At 35.9% G+C, this 21,395-nt stretch overlaps 1 protein-coding gene across 1 annotated transcript in view; it reads left to right on the top strand.

Annotated features, from left to right (window-relative positions):
- The window catches only part of katnal1 (katanin p60 subunit A-like 1), a 29,666-nt gene extending 17,172 nt beyond the window's left edge, over nucleotides 1-12,494 (top strand). The window contains exons 3-11 of the mRNA XM_073043841.1: nucleotides 579-742; nucleotides 1,801-1,966; nucleotides 2,866-2,993; nucleotides 3,080-3,185; nucleotides 7,114-7,272; nucleotides 8,578-8,704; nucleotides 8,912-9,046; nucleotides 9,216-9,342; nucleotides 10,614-12,494. Of these exons, the coding sequence (XP_072899942.1) occupies nucleotides 579-742; nucleotides 1,801-1,966; nucleotides 2,866-2,993; nucleotides 3,080-3,185; nucleotides 7,114-7,272; nucleotides 8,578-8,704; nucleotides 8,912-9,046; nucleotides 9,216-9,342; nucleotides 10,614-10,812 (1,311 nt within the window). The 3' untranslated portion in view covers nucleotides 10,813-12,494. The remainder of the gene's footprint in view (nucleotides 1-578; nucleotides 743-1,800; nucleotides 1,967-2,865; nucleotides 2,994-3,079; nucleotides 3,186-7,113; nucleotides 7,273-8,577; nucleotides 8,705-8,911; nucleotides 9,047-9,215; nucleotides 9,343-10,613) is intronic.
- Nucleotides 12,495-21,395: the final 8,901 nt, after the last annotated feature.

The following is a 21,395-nucleotide window of genomic DNA, read 5'->3' as shown; positions in this document are numbered from 1 at the left end:
CTGCAGACAACATGGAGGCCTGTGGCTTGTTTTAGCAGTAGTTTAACCCAGTCTGACATGCTGCAGGGAACTTGAGATGCTCTTCATCTTCCAGGTGCCTTTGTTGTGATGGGAACCGGTAGGCTTTGAGGCTTGTGCACCTACATTATGCAAGGCATATTCTATTGGCCCACAGCTTTGGGGACCTCACACCACACTGGTGTGCTGCCCATGCTGTATATATCTTAATGTGCTTTCTTAGCTGCAGTATAGCTGCACCTCACCAATTTTTTTTCCCCCCAGTTTGAACCAGAGTATGAGCTTTTTATATGTGACTCATGCTACTTTTTTCCTGCTTGGATGTGGTTCTTGAGGTTTATTTTACCACCTTATCTCTATTCAGTTATGAGTTGGACTAAACTAAATGCCCTTTTGTCAACATATATCGACCTGTAACTTTTGAAGATTAATGGCAGAAAGTGATGTTATTTTAATGAGCTTTTCTTGAACCATTGAGGGTATAGATGTTTATTCTTTGACTAGAACATGAAGATATTCTGTCTGAGAAACTATATGCTGAACTGAGTTTTGTTTTACAGGTGCGACAGGAGCTAGTTGAAGAGTATGAGCAGGTGAAAAGTATTGTAAACACATTGGAAAGCTTTCGAGTAGAGAAACCTCCAACTGATTTCTCTGTGCCACAGCAAGATGAGTCTCCCAAAGATCCAAGTATTTGGCCACCACCTATTCCAGTTGAGCACAGGTGTGTAAAGTAAATAATGTTCATTTTATAAAGTTATAAATTACAATTTCAATAATTTTTTTGTCTGTGAAAGTAAATGGTAATCTCTTATCAAACATAAGTATTATAAGGAAAACACTTAAAAATCAATAATACATGTCATAGATAGAGTGGACAGTCAGGACCTTCTACTGTATAGAAGTTTCTTTTACAAAAAGCTAGTACAGAGGTTTCTGGTTAATTGGGGAAGCGCTTATTGGGGACGACTCCTAAAGAACAAAATCTAATGGAGAAAATCGCTGGGATTCTCTTCGTTTATTTTGGATACTATGCTTAATTAGTACAGGAGACTGTTGCAAAATGGGTTCTAATTGGCATCAATCGCGTGCACTTATGTGGCAGTTAGATGCTATAGCAAGCTTAGAGCAAACAGTTTTTAAGCAGTCATTTGTGTGTTTGTGTTTTTAAAAAACTGATTTTGGCACTGATTGTTGGCAAAAAATAAACATTAAGATAATTCATGACTTCAACAAGTTAGGAACTACGAAGAATTTGAAGGTATCGACAATCATCTTGAATGCTGCAATGAAAATTAAGCTTTGGATGATGCAGTCATCAAAAGCAGTGTATGAAGGAAATCCATTATCTGCACTAGGTGTCTGTGCTAATTTTGCTCATTTACTGTCAATCAAAGCACACAGCTATGTACACAAATGCATAGGGTGCAGAGTGGAGATGCATCTTTACCAAAGGAGATGTAAGGCACTCCTTCCATCTGCTAGCCTGCAGGTCATCCTTGGGAAAGATGTACAACCTGCTTAGCCCTCCAATCAGAGTCATGTGAAGCCACGGAAGCAGGTGGTGGATGGCTGTATGGTGCATATCACAAATCCTGGTTATGACACCAGGCAGACTATCTCTGAAGAGTATTGATAATGGCTGAGACCGCCGATCTTGTAAAGACACTGCCCAAAAGAAGGCAATAGAAAGATTTGCCAAGAACAGTCATGGTTATGGGACCATGATTGCCTACATCATACCTAATTCTACCTAATACATTTTTATGCTGAACTTCACAGAGCTCCTTTGATGAAGCGGCAGAATCGTGAAGTTAAACCATCTCGTAAAGAGTCTCCAGTTGTCCAGGCACGAGGACTTGTAGGTCGAGGGCAACAGGCTGGTAGAGCTGAGAAGTCCAGCAGCAAGTATGGTGGTGATTCCAGAATTAGGGCGAAAGATGATAAGGTAAAAAAAAATTGTGCTACTTGTAAATTATGCTGTAGAACTCCTGAAAATTATTATTTATGGTCAAACTTTATGGTTTTTAATTTTTTTATGGTTTTAGTTTTGAGACTGTCAAATCGTGTTTTTTTTTAAAACAGTTTTCTATTATTTGTCTTGGAGCCATAGAATCGTACAGCATAGAATTATTTTTATTTTACGTAATTGTTTCTCCTCGCTAATGAATGGTTTTCTAGTAGCATGGGAAACCCTAGCTTTGCAGTGTGAGAGGTGAGTGGCTTATAATATCATTCTTGCTTCCTTCAACTTTGTTTTCATATATTTTTGGGACTTCTAATTTTGAGTTTCATCTTCTCTTCTTCCTTGAGGGTGTACTTGAGATAGCTAAATTGAGACCAAATAATTAACTCCTGACTTTGTAAGAAAATCTTTATAAAAAAAAAATTCCTAATTTTCTGCTTCTGTGATGAGTACTTTAAATTAGAATTTTCACTTGTTTGAAATGACTCAGGCCCATCTAAATGCTGAAAAACACCTAAAGTGAAACTAAGATTACAATATGATCAAAATTGCTTTTAAGGTAGGGAAAGAAAATGACAGCAACTGAACTTACCTTCACAGGTTTAATAATTAATGGTAACTCAAAGCTTTTTGTGGTTTTGAAGTATTGAAATACCTCGTTGAAATCTTTTCTTGAAAAATTAAAAGTTCAAAGTAAAATTTATTATTAAAGTATATGCACATCACCACATAGAACCTTGAGATTCTTTTTCTTGTGGGCATACTTAGCAAATCTATAAGATAGTAACTGCAAATGTTGTGAAATGTATTCCTATTTCATGCACATGCTAATAAAAATAAAAAAATAAGAATATTAATATCCTGTGTTAACTTGATTGTAGGGCAAAAGGAATCCCCAGGAAGCAGCAGGAGATGCCGATGGGAAGAAATTTGATGGAACTGGTTATGACAAAGAATTAATTGATGTTCTGGAGAGAGATATAATATCTAGAAATCCAAATGTCCACTGGTATTAAATACTTTTAAACTAATGTTTTGAATATACTTCAATTTAGTCATGGGTGGAAAAATTCATTATCTTCATTTTCTATCCAGGGATGATATAGCTGATTTAGAAGATGCTAAAAGGCTTTTGAGAGAAGCTGTTGTGTTACCAATGTGGATGCCTGACTTTTTCAAAGGAATAAGACGACCATGGAAGGTAGAAATTACTTTTGTTGTGATCTTAAATTGATCACCTTTGTTTTGCATCGGGCCTGCCAAAAGAAATAGCTTAGCCTCACTTGTTCCATTAAAACCACCCCTAGTTGTAAATACTTTTGATTCTTGCCTTCATTTTTACCTTTAAAGGAGAATAGTTTTCAAACTAATTGAGCTCTTATTTCACACATGATCTTGGTAAAAGATGTGTTTTCTAGGGGTAGTATCTAGAAATGCAAAGCACCCACTGGTTAGAGACATGTAAAATTTAACATGATTTCTTTATTCAAACCAAGTTTCCCATATTTCAAATATTATATCATCACGGTATATAACATTCATATATTTCTGAATCTGCACCGTGTCGCTATTGTAAACCCAGAAAATAGTACTTTTAAATCATATTATCTTTTTCCCTAAGGTTTACTTATCTGCAAGTCTTCTGTTTTTAGTGATTATGCATTTAACATAGGAAGTTACATAAAATATTGACTTCCCAAAATAAAATTAAATATTATTTGAACTAATTGGGCCAAATATTACTGAATCTAAGTCATAGTGCTATCTCATTTAACTAATGTGGGTGCAAAGTACAGTTAACTCACCTAGAGCATCTTGGACTGTGGTGATGTTGCTTGAGCAGTGGCAGGGAAGCAGTGATGAAACCATGCCTATGAAATCTTTGACGGTTCTTAGTTTTGCTTACTGCTAAAATTGTAAGAGATTATTAGTAGTTATTGGAGACATTTAAAAGCTAATAAAATAACCAAACAGATTTTCAATGAGATTTTTAGGTGGCTAGAAACATCTAAACAAGCGAGGAATTAAAAGTTTAAGCAACATGGAAGTAACTTTTACTGAAAAGTAATTTGCTTTATTTCTGTTTGTTTAATCTTCTGTGAATACAGATGGTTATTAATTGCTTCAGGCTGATCACTCTCGCTATCCAGCTTTTTGCAACTTGGCACCCTAAGTGATCTACTTTTAGTTACTTGGCCAGTGTTCCATTTATTCTGTACTATCTCCCAACACTGAGTTCTACTTTATACAGTAACCTTTAGGTGGCATCTTTATCAAATGCTCTAGGGAATCTCAAAATGCACATCTGCTGATTTCTTCTTTATCTACCCTGTTGCCTCAAAGAAATATTGATTTGATTAAATCAGGATAGCTATGCTTGATTGTTGTTTGATTTCCTAAATTTCCTGCTACCATCTTAAAAGTGGCATCCAAAATTACTGAGTGAAGATGTTAGATCAATTGGCCTATTGACTTGCTTTCTATTTCCCTACATTGTTAAACAGTGATTGTATTTGCTTTTTTCTAGCCCTCTGAGGCCTTAATAAAATCTAGAGAGCCATGACCAATAGCAACCAATGGATCCACTATCCTGAAGTCTATTTGTTTTAAGATCCTAGCATATAGACTATGGGGCTCAGAGAACTTGTCAGTATTTAGTCACATTAGTTTGCAACTTCATCCACTGGGTAACATCCATACTTAAGAATGTGTCTTTCCCAGTTAAGCAGATCGTCATCGTCTGAACCCTTAGTGCCTAGGTGGCACATGGGGCCTCCAGTTAACAGCCATATATTCTGCTGGTATGAAGACAGTTGAGGATCAAAGGAAATAATGGGGAAATGAATGCTATCTACAAATGTTTGGGTGACTGGAGCATTTTTTTTTCCCCCTAAGTTAGAAAACCTTATGGAATTAGGGATGCACTGTGTTAAAGGATACTCTAAACTTAAGGATCAGTTTTATTTGCTAAATGCATTTATATGTATTAGGAATTTGCTGAGGTGTGTTGGCACAACATGCAACGAATAAAACAACATTCAATAATTATATAAAATGTTAGAAGTATACATATGGAATAAATGTGCATAAATACATAAACACAGCATATATTAATGTAAACAGCATTGTAAAAAGTGGCTTAGGGTGTTTACCTAAGTCTGCAGAGACTGTGGTAATAGACTGGGGGGTTGGGGGGCTAACTAGAATGATTAACAGTGCGAGGAAAGACATTTATAAGGTGACATGAAGTTTTTGTTTTAGTAGCCCTGTAGCACTTCCCAGAGGGAGTTTTTTGGAAGAAGTAGTTTGCTGGGTGGGTAGCGTCTGCAATGATTTTTCTGCCCGCTTCTTTGTCCTGAGCACATGCAAGTCCTGCAGTGATGGTAGACTGCAGCCAATAGACTTTTCTGCTGTCTTGTAGTTTTTGTGTATTGTGAGAGGATGCTGGACCAAACCAAACAGTAATGGATGATGTGAGGATGCTTCCTATGATGGCAATGTTGAATTGCACCAGTCTGTTAAGTGGAAGGTGGAATTTTACCAATTGCCACAAGAAGTACATCCTCTGTCAAGTCTTTTTGTTAATGAAGGACATGTGGTTCTACCACATAAGTTTCTGTGAAGTAATAATGTCCAGAAACCTCAATGTTGAAACAGTGCTAACTGTAGAGTTGTTGATGATGATACACGCTTCTCCTGAAGTCAGTATGTCTCTCTTTTTAAGGGCATTCACTTCCAAGTTATTATGATTGCACCAAGATACCAGCTTGTTTACTTCCTGTTGGTACTTGGAGTCATCACCTCTGATAATTAGTCCAATAATAGTGGTGCTATCCACAAACTTTAAAGAGTTTAACTGATAGGTGAGAACACACTCCTGTGGTGCACCAGTGCAGATTGAGTACAATGTAGAGATGTGCTTCCCTAGTCTCACATACTGCCTTCTGTCAAAGAGGAAATTTGTGATCCACCTGCAGATGAGATCTGGTACATTGAATCTGGGGAGTTGCTCTTTAGAAGCTCATGGATGATGGTGTTGAAGATCAAACTGAAATAGTCAAGAGAATCCTGACATGTGTGCCTGGGGAGTTGTTGTGCTGTAGTAAGAAGTCCAGACCAATGTTAACTACATTATCTACGGACAAATCTGTTTGCTCTGTAGGGGAACTGCATAGAATCTAGAAAATTGACTTTTGGATTTGAGAAATTACATGACTAGTCTTTCTAAAGTGTTCATTATGACTGATGTCAGTGCAGCTGGCATGCAGTTATTGAGTCCAGTGATTTTTTTTTTGGGGGGGGCAGTGGATTGGAATAATGACAGATTTCTTGAAACGTGCTGAATCAGTGCATAGTTTCAGCAGGTGCAAATCTCAGAATGTAGTAAACCAACTGGCATTAGTTCAAGATTAATTTCAGTGTTCCATAGAACAATTACAATAACACAACTTGAGAAATGTGACTATGAATCTGGAACGTGGTACAAAAGTAAATGCCATTGCACAGAAAATTTGATGTTATTCCAGGAGACATGTTTTAATTTGAAGCAGAAAATTGCATGTGCGTGCATGTATATTGGCATGATCTGAATTACTGAGTAAAGTTGGTATTATTTCTAAATACATTTGTTTACTTGTTGAGTAACTTCCATCAACTGATTGGATTTTGTAAAAAAAATATATTTCATCTTATAACCCTCATTGCTTTTATTAAGCTTTAACATCTTGACATGGCAGCTCAAGAGAATGTTGGATTATTTATTAGATTATACATTTTTCCTTTATTTGAATGAAGCTGAGCTTCTATCTTCAAACTTCGCATAATGTCATTCTTCATTTCTCATTCTGATGACAAGCTTTGGGGTTATATTATTGTTGCTTTTGTGCTCTTTGTACTAGCCAATGTTACTCAGCAAACCAGCAACGTATGATTAAAAGAACAATTTTGAAGCCAGCTTTTCAAACTGAGGAAGACAAGAGGGTTGTTATTTACTTGGAGAGGAGATGAAGAAAGTAAACACTCACCTTACATTTAGTGCATAATGAGTCAGCATTTGAATGCTGGATAAATTAATTGCATTCAAATACAATTTTGAGTAAAAATCTTTTTTTCTGGATTATTACTTGTAGGGGGTCTTAATGGTTGGACCACCAGGGACAGGTAAAACCATGTTAGCTAAAGCCGTGGCTACAGAATGTGGTACAACTTTTTTTAATGTGTCCTCTTCTACATTAACTTCCAAATACCGAGGAGAGTCTGAAAAATTGGTTCGTTTGTTGTTTGAAATGGTAAGTAAAATTGTTTTTTAAGTACATATGCTGTGTATCTGTGGTCGCAATGGGTGCTGAATAAATTCTAAAACAGTGTTGATATGTGCATTTTTTCATGAATCAAATTAGTGGGGGATGTTCACATAAAATGTACCAATCACAACTGCAATCTGCAAATACTGTACGTTAAGCTATGTTGACTGATCAGATTAATTCCAATCTTTAAATTTTTGACTATTGTAAACATTCCCTGGAATAAATGCAACATCCTACAGTTTACTATCCACCATTAAATTCTCTTTTCACTTTAGCTTGCTGGAGCATGTAGCTTCATGAAGGTTGAAGGCTTCCCACCAATGCAGGATTAAAAGTGAAAACACTCCTTTACTCTCTGACTGGTATGGGACCTTTGCAGCACTAAAGAATGCTTCATTATTAGAGATGATCGCCTTTGAGGAAGTTTATTAACCTCAAAATTCAAAGTAAAATTTATTATCAGGAGTACATACATGTTACCACAAACAAGCCTGAGATCCTTTCTCTGCGGCATACTTAGCAAATCTATAGAACAGTAACTGTAAACATCAGGAACTGTTAACTATAAAAAAACTGCAAATGCAGATATAAACAACAATAAATAATGAGCATGAAATCACAATATTACAGTTCGCAAATGAGTGTAACTATCCCCTTTTGTTCAAGAGCCTGATGGTTGAGGGGTAGTAACTGTTTTTAAACTTGGTGGTGCAAGTTCTGAGATAAGTGAGACACAGATGCTTAGGATTTCATACATTTATTTGACATATTACATTAAGCCACTTGTTGGTTCAACATTTCTCCACATAAGCACCAGTAACATAGTTATTATTCCATGAAAATTTGTGCTTACAAGTCTGCAATTACTTTGTAATTTATAATGAAAAATATTTTAGGACATGTATTACGACATGATGAAACACCATATAAATACAAATCTTTCTTTCAGATTTGGTTTTTAAAGAATATTTATAAAACCTTTTTCCAAATTATTTTCAAGTCTCTTTTTTTCAAAGAAGTGCAAATTTCAATTACTTAAAATATTTTTTACCATCTATATTCTACACTGTCTTCTGCATTTTGTGAAATGGTTAGATCCCAAAGGTTTCCATAGTTCTGTAGAAACACATGACCAGTGAAATTACTGATTTCAAAATGAAATAACTATTCTTAACAGCTTGGCGTTAAATTAATTTTGCACACAGGTGTCTTGGAGGAAAATGCTTTGAATATCTTGAATACTCACTTGTGTACAAAATCTCTATATTTATGATTTTCTTCTTTCAGGCTCGATTTTATGCTCCAACTACTATTTTTGTAGATGAAATTGATTCCATTTGTAGTCGTAGAGGCACCTCTGATGAGCATGAAGCCAGCCGCAGAGTCAAATCAGAATTGCTCATTCAGATGGATGGTATGTTATCTTGGTTTAAAATATATTAGTAAATAGGGAACATTTACTGTTGTATCTTCTGGACAACTATTATTTAAAGCAGTTTGTTTTTATTTTGTTTGTTGATTAACAAAATTTAAATTAATGCTTGATTTACTTTATGACTAGTAAAACATTGAAAGTTGTTCATTAAGATTTATGGTATTTAATGTTACTTTATTATTTCAGGTGTAGGGGGTAGTTCAGAGAATGAGGATCCATCAAGAATGGTAATGGTTCTGGCTGCCACAAATTTTCCATGGGATATAGATGAAGCATTACGGAGGAGACTGGAAAAAAGAGTGTACATTTCATTGCCAACAGGTTAAGCCGTTTTAATGTTTTTAAGGGCTTTCTTGAAAAATTATGTCCTTATTGAATTATACTCATTATGCTTCAGTTACTAGGGATATTAAACCGTTGTTTCTTTTGAGTGAGGAATTCTTATTTGAGAATATACTTTGCTATTTAATGCTATATATCTTTTTATTAGCAAATGGAAGAGCAGAACTACTGAAAATAAATCTACGAGGGGTAGATGTTGCTTTAGGTGTTGATGTTACAATAATTGCTGAGAAGATGGAAGGTTATTCTGGTGCAGACATCACCAATGTATGCAGGTAAGGGTAATTAGTTAAAAAAATATAATTAGCCAAAGTAATACAAGATGCAGGTTGTTAAGAGTATCTTGATTTCTTTAGAAAATTAATAGTGTTTAATAATAGGTTTCTGCTAAGGTTGTTGCATTATTAAACAAAAATAATTTGAAGAAACAAATTAAACAAGGTTTTATTCATACTGCTTAAAAACGATGAAATTCCAATGCTTTTATCCAATGGGGAAAGTCTTGCCTTTACATCTTACAATGTAATTTTCAGTTTACACAGTATATCCTTCCACTGGCTTCTTCATATCTGTAAGGTCTTCCAGTCCCTAAGCATTATAAATTTTGTCATTACCCTTAACACCAGTGCCCTGATTACTATTGCTTCACTAATGGTGACCTTATGTCCTATTGCCAAATGATTTAGTTATGCTAGTTATCAATCTTAAACACCAAGGGAAGGTTGAGCATGGAGAGTTGGGATGAGTCTGATAATTTCCTGTTCTGAGTATTGATGAGCCAACATAATTGAAATAAAACAGTCATTTTTAGAAACTTGCAAAAGAAGCAAGTCAATACCTAATTGGATCTCACTCTACACCCAGATCTTGAGAGCCAGACTGAAACATGCTTCTGTCAATTCCAATATATAAGCAAATGCCCTTAACCAGATGCCAATGAAATAAAGACCAGAGTAGTGGGTGGCAATTCAAACCTTCCATCAAATGAGCTACTGTCTATCACTAAAGTGCTCCTGCTGTTCAGTAAGAATCAGATTTCAGTGTGTAATACATTACCATAAGGCCAACTGGAGATATATAGCTGTCTTCAGTCCTTACTGAGTGCTGTCTTTGTCAAGACAATGGGGTCTAGAATTTGGGTTTAGTTGTGGTTTTCAGAAGGTAATGTTCAAGACATTTTGTTTTGAGAAGTTTGAAAATTTTCCCATTTCTGTATGTTTAACATGTTATAGAACTAATTATTAACTTACAATCGTATTAATTAACGCATAGTAGTAGTGAAAAAGATGATTGGAATCAACCTTATCTGTTGACTACAATACCTGATATTTATTTATTTGTAAATTTGGATATATTCTGGCCATTTGATGGAGTATAATCAAGCAAAAGAAAAACATGATAGAATACACTGATCTGGACATGCCAATATGCAAATATACTTGAATTAATAAGGATAGTGAAGGAAGAGTATTATTTTTAAATGAAACTGGGCCTTAAATAGTAAATTTAAATGTATTTTTGTAACTTCTGTTCTAACTACTTTTAGAGATGCTTGCATGATGGCAATGCGTCGACGAATTCAAGGCCTGTCCCCTGAAGAAATCAAAGCTTTATCCAAAGAAGAATTGCAAATGCCTGTAACAATGGATGACTTCGAACTGTCTCTAAAGAAAATCTCCAAATCCATTTCTGCTTCAGATCTTGAAAAGTATGCAACTTGGATGGCTGAGTTTGGTTCAGTGTAGTTCTAGGTGAAAGTGAATCGATTTGAGTTATATATACTGTGTGAGTCATAGGGAAATGAGGATTAAGTTGGTACATTTTGGTTCATAAATAGACAGTGTATTAATAAGTTGAGCCTTGAGAATTGGCTGTTTACTGATGCTGACTTGATGCATACAAATTAAAGCACTTTATTATACTAGTAATTAAACCAACTGGCACGTATTGGGTCACAGTAATGTCAGGTTATTTAATTGTGTTGACCAATTCGTTTAAAAAAAAAGAGAACTTTTTTCCCTGTATTCATGTTAGAGAAATCTTTAATTACATCTCAACATAAAACTATGGTGTGTATTGAAAATAATTCTTCTCTCTGGTCTAAATTATTGGTCTGAATTACCTAAATTCATTCCATAATTCAGTACATCGCATATTTGAATGCTCCAAACGTATGCCTTTGTTTAACAGCCATATATGTAATGCATAGCAATAATTATGTGGTTTGGGCTTGAAGTATAGAAGAAACTACATTTCTGCTTTAATTAATCATGAACAAAACTAACAATTCCATAGGCAACAATATATTTTCATTTATTAGATTTTTTAATGGTTTTATAAAAAATTGAAAAGGCTTCATTTATTTGTCTGCTTACCTTCAGGTGAGTTTAATCATTTAGTTCCATGGTGGTACAAATCAAACAAATTAACAAAATCTTTAAATTTTCTTCTTGATTTTTGTTTTGTCTGCTCTGTGGTAGACCATAGTAGCAAGTAATTACTCCTGTCATTTATCCTATTGTCCCTTGACCTTAATTTTGTGTTTACAGTTAGCTTCCCGACCATGTTTACAGAGAGTGACATTTGCCATTTGCCATTGAAAGGTATAAAAGTGATAATAGGGTAATATAACATTACCGTACTTTATTACAATTGCATTAATCTTTGAGAATATTTAGTTTGCTTTGAATTATTTTGCTGTCGTATATACCAGCATTATGAGGATAACTGTTTAGCCCATTGCATACTAAATTATGAATAACCAAGCCCAATTTTTTTAAAATCACCACTACTATTTGTTTATGCAGTAGATAAACTTGTTACAGGAGTTTTATAGCAGAGAACTAACTGGTATTTCCATGCTTGGTAATTTGATTTAATTGTGGTTTAGATATGAAGAATCTTATTAACTTACTGAGCTGATTAGTATATCTAACTACAAGTAACTACTAGTAACCTTGATTTAAGGATGGATACACTAAGCATTGCACAAGGACATCAAAAGTCAATGAACAATTTTAATTGTTCCATTGTTTCTAATATGATAATGAGGCAGAATATCTTGTAGCATTCTTTTTCAGTTTATAAATTAACCATGCTATTACAATGACTAATTTAGCTAAGCTTGAGTTGAATAGTGCTGTAAACATCAACAATTCAGTATTAAGTTATGAGCATTCTTTTTAGTACTTGCACTTTTTGTACAAAACTTTCTAAGAACAAGGATGCTAATGTTTTATGTCATTTTATATTGTGTAAAAGCTTTGTGTATTATGTTAATGACCACTCATGTTACTTCTAAATATTATTTATGTTGTATTTTTGTTATGCAACTGTTCTAAATAATTTTTTAAACACTTGTGAAATCTCTGGTACAATGGACTAATCCTGATAAGCTTACTAGTAAACATACTTTTGAATTTATCGATTTCAGATTTATTTTTAATCAATACTTTATGAAAATAGACAAGTACATTTATAAAATATCCATCATATTTTCTAGTTAACTTAAATTGATTAACATAGAATTAGGTATCAGCACTCAAATAAATAACACAGTTGATCCCACAGACAGCATTGTGATAAATAACCAGTTACTTTGTTTTCATGATAATGATCATTAGGACAGATCTCGGCTGGCAGATGAGATAAACCATGCTGAGATTGGCTTCTGTCAATATAGAAGCACATAATCTGTGTTACCTGATTAGTTGCTTCATTTCACATGCCATTGTTAGATAAACTGTTGAGAAAAAATACTATGCAATCTTACTTAGCTGTAATTATTGGGTTTAATTATTAAAAATCAGTGTCAGTGATGTTGCATAAGGGAGTAAATAATTTCAAAGTAACTTGCATTTACAATATTTTGAGTTCTACTGAATATCAAATAATAGGTTTATTGTGGTCAACAGCTACCAATTATTGGTGTCATTTGCATGCACAGAAAAGGTATTCAGTGGCAATAAATTTTTTTTCTTATTTCTTCCTCTGGCTACAAGTTGATTATTAAGTGATGTGAGTAACAGGTAGGTAATTATATAATCTATTTTGTATGAGTATTCTTGAAAGTAGTTTCTGTTGTATAACTACTCATTCTATGACCTCGCTTGAGATTTCCTAAATTTATTGAAGTCACATCCTTGCAACTCAAGGGACAGATGTTCCTCTTAAGTCAGAGGTAAATTTGAGGACATATCTAGACACTCAAGGGATAGCAGTTCTTTTTAAAGTCTGCGTTAAATTTCACACCATATCTAGACAGAAAGCTATAGCTAATTCTGCCCCAGATCACAATACTTCAGAATCAGGTTTATTATCACTGGCATGTGACGTGAAATTTGTTAACTTAGCAGCAGCAGTTCAATGCAATGCATGATTGAGCAGAGAGAGAAAAAAAAATAATATATAAAATAAAACATAATAAATAAACAAGTAAATCAATTACATACATTGAATAGATTATTAAAATATGTGCAAAAACAGAAATACTCTAAATTTTAGAAAGTGAGGTAGAGTCCAAAGCTTCAAAGTGCATTTAGGAATCGGATGGCAGAGGGGAAGAAGCTGTTCCTGAATCACCGAGTGTGTGCCTTCAGGCTTCTGTACCTCCTACCTGATGGTGACAGTGAGAAAAGGGCATGCCCTGGGCACTGGAGGTCTTTAATAATAAAGATGCTGCCTTTCTGAGTCATCGCTCCCTGAAGTTGTCCTGGGTACTTTGTAGGCTAGTGCCCAAGATGCAGCTGACTAGATTCATAACCTTCTGCAGCTTTTGGTCCTGTGCAATAGCCCCTTCATACCAGACAGTGATGTGGCCTGTCAGAATGCTCTCTGTGGTACAACTATTAAAGTTTTTGAGTGTATTTGTTGACATGCCAAATCGCTTCAAACTCCTAATAAAGTATAGCTGCTGTCTTGCCTTCTTTATGACCACATCAGTATGTTGGGACCAGGTTAGATCCTCAGAGAGCTTGACACCCAGGAACTTGAAGCTGCTTGCTCTCTCCACTTCTGATCCCTCTGAGGATTGATATGTGTTCCTTCGTCTTACCCTTCCTGAAGTCCACAATCAGCTCTTTTTGTCTTACTGACGTTGATTGCCAGTCTGTTGCTGCGGCATCATTCCGCTAGTTGGCATATCTCACTCCTGCACACCCTCTCCTCACCACCTGACATTCTACCAACAATCATTGTATCATCAGCAAATTTGTAGATGGTATTTGAGCTATGCCTAGCCACACAGTCATGTGTATACAGAAAGCAGAGCAGTGTGCTAAGCTCACACCCCTGAGCTGCGCCAGTGTTGATCATCAGCGAAGAGGATATGTTATCACCAATCTGCACAGACTATGGTCTTCCGGTTAGGAAGTTGAGGATCCAATTACAGAGGGAGGTACAGAGACCCAGGTACTGCAACTTCTCAATCAGGATTGTGGGAATGATGGTATTAAATGCTGAGCTATAGTCAATAAACGGCATTCTGACATAGGTGTTTGTGTTGTTTAGGTGGTCTAAAGTTGTGTGAAGAGCCATAGAGATTGCATCTGCTGTTGACCTATTGTGGCGATAGGCAAATTGCAAAGGGTCCAGGTCCTTGCTGAGGCAGGAGTTCAGTCATAACCAACATCTCAGAGCATTTCATCACTGTCAATGTGAGTGCTACCAGATGATAGTCGTTAAGGCAGCCCATATTATTCTTTTGCACTGGTATAATTGTTGCCTTTTTGAAGCAAGTGAGAGGTTGAAAATGTCCTTGAATACTCCCATTACTTAAAAAACATTAAACATTTTTCTCAGAAATAAATTTAATCATAAACTTTAATTTCAGAACTTTATAGTAACCTTTACCATTTGTATCATTGTATTATTCTGAGCTAGTAAGAATTTTCACTACCAATTCAGCAAAGAGGAATTAGTTAAAATTTAGTTGATACTCATTTATTCTAATGAACATAGTTATAAAGAAGGCAAGACAGCACACTCAAAAACCTCTATAGTTGTACTGTGGAGAGCATTCTGACAGGCTGCATTACTGTCTGGTATGGAGGGGCTACTGCACAGGACTGAAAGAAGCTGCAGAAGGTTATGAATCTAGTTAGCTCCATCTTGGGTACCAGTCTACAAAGTACCCAGGACAACTTTAAGGAGCAGTGTCTCAAAGGCAGCATCCATTATTAAAGACCTCTAGCACCCAGGGTATGCCCTTTTCTCACTGTTACCATCAGGTAGAAGGTACAGAAGCCTGAAGGCACACACTCAGTAATTCAGGAACAGCTTCTTCCCCTCTACCATCCGATTCCTAAATGCACTTTGAAGCTTTGGACACTACCTCACTTTCTAAAATTTAGAGTATTTCTGTTTTTGCACATATTTTAATAATCTATTCAATATATGTGATTGATTTACTTGTTTATTATTTTTTTTATTTCATTTTTTTTCTCTGCTAGATTATGTATTGCATTGAACTGCTGCTAAGTTAACAAATTTCACATCACATGCAAGTGATTAATTTGATTCTGATCTGTAAAGGAGAATGATAAGTGTTTCTGGACATTTGGTCAGCTATTCACAATAGTTGTAAGTCTTTGTTACAAAATGGTGAATTGTCAGTATGTTTCAAATGAAAGATTAAAGCAAGATCCAATCTACTACATGAAAAGTATAGGTGATCCTATTGGCACCGTTTCAAAGGAGGGAAGATGGTGGGTATGTTATTCTGTCATAGCCAACATCCATCTTTACAAACATTATTTAGTTTCCACATAGCTGTTTGTAGAGGCTTGCTATGTGCATATTGGCTGACCCATTTCCTATCATTGTAAAAAAAAAATTCCTTAAGAATCAGATTTATTATCACCAGTATGTGTTGTGAAATTTGTTAACTTAGTAGCAGCAGTTCAATGCAATACATAATATAGAAGAAAAAATATACTGTAGCAAATCAATTACAGTATACGTATATTGAATAGATTAAAAATCGTGCAGAAAACAAATAATATGTATTAAATAGGTGATGTAGTGTTCAAGGGTTCAATGTTCATTTATCAATCAGATGGCAGAGGGGAAGAAGCTGTTCCTGAATCGCTGAGTGTGTGCCTTCAGGCTTCTGTACCTCCTACCTGATGGTAACAGTGAGAAAAGGACATGCCCAGGGTGCTGGGGGTCCTTAATAATGGACGCTGCCTTTCTGAGTCACTGCTCCCTGAAGACGTCCTGGGTACTTTGTAGGCTAGTACCCAAGATAGAGCTGACTAAATTTACAACCCTCTGCAGCTTCTGGTCCTGTGGAGTAGTCCCCCACCACGTCACCCCCCCCCCCCCATACCAGACAGTGATGCAACTTGTCAGAATGCTTTCCACAGTACATCTATAGAAGTTTTTGTGTGCATTTGTTGACATACCAAATCTCTTAAAACTCCTAATGAAGTATAGTCACTGTCTTGCCTTCTTTATAACTCCATCAATATTTTGGGACCAGGTTAATTCCTCAGAGATCTTGACACCCAGGAGCTTGAAACTGCTCACTCTCTCCACTTCTGATCCCTCTGAGGATTGGTATGTGTTCCTTCGTCTTACACTTCCTGAAGTCCACAGTCAGCTCTCTCGTCTTACTGATGTTGAGTGCCAGGTTGTTGCTGCAGCACCATTCCACTAGTTGGCATATCTCAGTCCCGTATGCCCTCTCATCACAATCTGAGATTCTATCAGCAATGGTTGTATCCATTAGCAAATTCAGTACTTAAATTTATTTATTGAGGGCATGACTTTGACTAGAAAGTGCTTTGCAATGTACAGAGCTTGGAAATACTACTATATAAATGTAATTGTGTAATATAACATTTTGTAATTCCATCTCAAGAATTAATTGTACTGTAGATGTCTAACCCATGTTTGTGTTAAATATGGAATTTCAGGGTAACTTTTAGGGTATTAGTCTGGAGTCTTGCAGCTACTCCTTCGATAGTGAAAATCGTTTCTATGCTTTAGGTATTGACCTTCAAACTGCTGCCTCCAGAGTGTTTATACATTCACATTTCTATTGGCTTAAATCTATGCCCCCTTGTATTGACCTTGCTACTTAAGGGAAATACAGTAGTTACCTCTTGTAGCTATCTAAATGTCCATTATTTTGCACTTCAATTTAAATATCCCCCAGTACCCTCTAGTAATTTTAATTATGGGCTAAAGTATTTAAATGAGAACAGAAAGGGCTAAAATTTTTCAGATAAGGTAGAATCTATTTTGTAGCTATTTCATGTCAATGACCTTAAAGGAGCCTGTTAGAAGACAAATCTCAAGGTTGTATATATAATGTATACATACTTTGATAATAAAATGTACTTTGAACCTTTTGAGTTTTGAACCTTCCATCAGAGGTCTATCCTCTTAACTTTTCCATCTCAGTGATTCCTTATAATTACCGAAGTCCCTCTAGTGATATTTTATTCTTCCAATAATATATTCCAGTACGCTAATGCAACCTAACTTATTGTGTGTTTCATTACAAGATTCCTGCTCTTAAGCAGTATCTTACTATAAAGGAAATATTTCTCTGTTTCCTTAACCACCTACTTCTGCTATTTTTGTAGGTTGGTGGACACACAATTGTAGGTCCAGTGAATACCCCTAACTTTCCATTTTCCTACAACTTAATTGTTATTTCCAGTGTTTTATTTACCTTTACCAAAAGCATAATCTGAGCCTTCCCTGGTTTGAATGCCTTTTACCAGGTTCCTACCCATGTGACCTAATTGATTTCTTCTTGCAGTTCACAGGCTTCTTTCACACTCTCAGCTCCAAGGCTTCTATTTGTATTTAATTAGTAAACATTCTAATGCAAGCAGGTTACTCAAGTATTTTTAGACAAAAGCTGCTATTAATCCATTTCCACCACCTCAGTATTTCAAATTGGAATATTTTAATGAATGATATCCCAAACTAATATTACATTTTTGTAAATGTAAATGCTATGGATTGCCAGTATAATCCTGTAGCATTTTGAACCTCAAACTCCTCAAACTTATACATGAATGTATTTAAAACTCCCTTTTAGTATTGTCTCTGCATGTTACAGTCAATCTGCATTAAATTTAAACAAATTGGGACATCTATTGAATTGGGTGTAGAAATGGAAATATTTGCTTAACCAAATATAAAATCCAGTAGGGACATACTGGGATTTCCCCCCATTTTAAAATTAAGTTAAAATCAATATGCATATTAATATTTCAGTCTACTTTTATCATTATTACTCTACACACTTGCAATTCTTCGTGGTGAATTTATGTTGTGATTGTTGCACAATGAGTAACACAGCAAGTTTAAGTTTAATTGTCATTCAGTCATACATGAATATGAGAAATGTTTGGCAGCTCTTGGACTGTATTCCCTGGAGTTCAGGAAAATGAAAGGGGATCTCATAGAAACATTCTGAATGTTAAAAGGCCTGAACAGATTAGATATGACAAAGTTATTTCCCATGGTAAGGGAGTCTAGGACAAGAGGGCATGACTTCAGAATTGAAGGACATCCATTTAGAACAGGGATGCGGAGAAATTACTTCAGTCAGAGAGTGGTAAATCTGTGGAATCTGTTGCTGAGTGTGGCTGTGGAGGCCAAGTCATTGGGTCATAGATACTCTTTTTCATATTAAACCATTTCAAAAAGGACTGATAGCTATAATTTATAAATGGTTATTGAATTTGCAAATGTTATCTAATGATAAAATTAAGGCTGCGCGGGAATTGGAATTTCAAGAGTCACTTTCAGATAATCAATGGGATAAAATTTTTCATTTGGTAAATACTTCATCTATTTGTGCCTGTCATTCCTTGATACAGTTCAAGGTAGTACATCGGGCTCATATGTCAAAGGATAAATTAGCCCGTATCTTTTCCAATATTAATCCTATTTGTGACAGATGTAATATTGAGGTGGCTACTTTAACACGTATGTTTTGGTCTTGTATCAAGATAGATAATTTTTGGAAAGATGTCTTTAAAACTTTATCAAAAGTCTTGAATTTGTACCTACAACCGAATTTACTTAGAGCAATTTTTTGGATCACTCCACCAGAAGCAAGACATATTCCTGTTTCCGCTCAACGGATGATAGTTTTTACAACCTTATTGGCTAGGAGAGCCATTTTGTTTAAATGGTGGAAGGACTCTAATTCACCTACTGTTTTTTATTGGCTTACCTCCATTATGTCCTGTCTAAGTTTAGAGAAAATAAGAAGTCGGACATTTGATACATCCTTTAAATTTGAAGAAACCTGGCAACCTTTTATTCAATATTTTCATATGATTTGATTTATTGCTCTTCCAGGTACTTTCTCGAAATGTTGGATTTGATCAGAAAGTCTCTCTTTTTTTTTCTTGCTTTCACTCTCAGTATGAGCTGCCCAGTTCCTTTCTTTCTTTCTTTTTTTTTGCTTTTTTTGTTTAGTGGGTTTTTATGTATATAAAAATTATAAAAGTTTCTATCTTTTTTCTTTTCATGGAATGATAAGAGGAGAATTGATAATCTTATTTTTTATTATATACAATTAGATTAATACTATGTATGATCTTGATAATGTTTATTTTACCTTTCATATGAATTGTTATCGATATAGATACTTCAGATCATTCTCCTCTTGTTTATATATGTATACTTTTTTAATTAATAAGAAGATTGATAAAGAAAGAAGATAAGGCTGGTTAAATTGGGGGATTGCTGTTTGGTGTGACTCGAAGGGTGTACTGCATGCTGTAGATCACCAAATAAGTAAATAGTCTAAGACCCTTGAGTCCAGGAATGTTGCAGAGATCTGCAGTTGAACACAATACAACTTGTCTGGCCAAGCAAACACTGGGCGACAGCACAAACTCCAGCTCTTACGCCAGGCCACACTGCCTCTGGTGGACGGCGCTCTCTTGGACGCCTCTCTAGGTGGTTGTAAGCAGGCGAACCTGTGGTGTGAGGCCAAGTCCTCACAACAACCAAGGATATGCCATCTGCCAATAAACCAGTGAATAGGACTCGCATCATCCCTCAATAACAATGGCCAACAGGGCCATTGATCACAAGAAAAGTGACCCAAGACAATAACTTGCTGTTAGACTGCACACTGCCTTTGTGCGCCATCTCCTCCACCACCTCTCTAATGCAGCACAGTCCAAACCAAGTTCAGCTCCTTCAGTTTCTCTGCCATTGAGTAACTTACTGATGGGGTACTCCTGGAGTACTTTAAGTTCTAATGTCCAGTAGGGTTTTGCAGTCATTAAAAAAAATACATTTAAAGTGCACAATAACACCTTTGGTTGACTCCTTAGAAACCTCTGCCATTGATTGCACTGCCATCTTACCAGAAACCTTAAAAGATAGGAGCAGAATTAGGCTATTCAGTCCATTGTGTCTGCTCTGTCATTTCATTGTAGTTGATCCATTTTTCCTCTCAACCCCATTCTCATGCCTTCTCCTTGTAATCTTTCATGCCCTGACTAATCAAGAATCTATCAATATTTGCCTTAAATACACACAATGACCTGGCCTCCACAGCTGCCTGTGACAGCAAATTCCACAGTTTCGCCACCCTCTGGCTAAAGAAATTTCTCCATTTTAATTGGATGTCCCTCTATTCTGAGGCTAGGCTCTCTGGTCTTAGACTCCCCCACTATAGGAAACATCATCTCCATATCCACTCTATCTAGGCCTTTCAACATTTGATAAGTTTCAATGAGATTCCCTCCACCACCCTCACTCTTCTAAATTCCAGCAAGTAAATGGCCCAGAACCATCAATCATTTCTCATATGACAAGCCTTTCATTCCTGGAATCGTTTGTGTGAACCTCCTCTGAACCCTCTCCAATGTCTGCACATCCTTTCTTAAATAAAACTGCTCACAATACTCCAAGTGAGGCCTCACCAATGCCTTATAAAGCCTCAGCATTACATTCTTGCTTTTATATTCTACTCCTCTCGAAATGAATGCTAACATTGCATTTGCCTTCCTTACCACGGACTCAATCCTTTGCACCACGGATTTTTGCCCATTTTGAAAGTAGTCCATGTTTTTGTTCCTTCTACCAAAGTGCATGACCATACACTTCCTGACTCTATACTCCATCTACCATTTCTTTGCCCGTTCTCCTCATCTGTCTTCTTGCTCCCATAATACTACCTGTTCCTTCACCTACCTTAGTATTGTCTGCAAACTTGGCCACAAAGCCATCAGTTTTGTCATCCAAATCGTTCGACATATAATGTAAAAAGAATCAGTCCCGACAGTGACCCCTGTAAAATGCCATTATTCACTGGCAGCTAACCAGAAAAAGCTCCCTT

This window comes from Hemitrygon akajei, chromosome 4 (assembly GCF_048418815.1).
Source record: "Hemitrygon akajei chromosome 4, sHemAka1.3, whole genome shotgun sequence".
Taxonomy (NCBI): domain Eukaryota; kingdom Metazoa; phylum Chordata; class Chondrichthyes; order Myliobatiformes; family Dasyatidae; genus Hemitrygon; species Hemitrygon akajei.
Note: the sequence above shows the minus strand (reverse complement) of the source record. Positions and strands in the feature narration are given on the sequence as shown.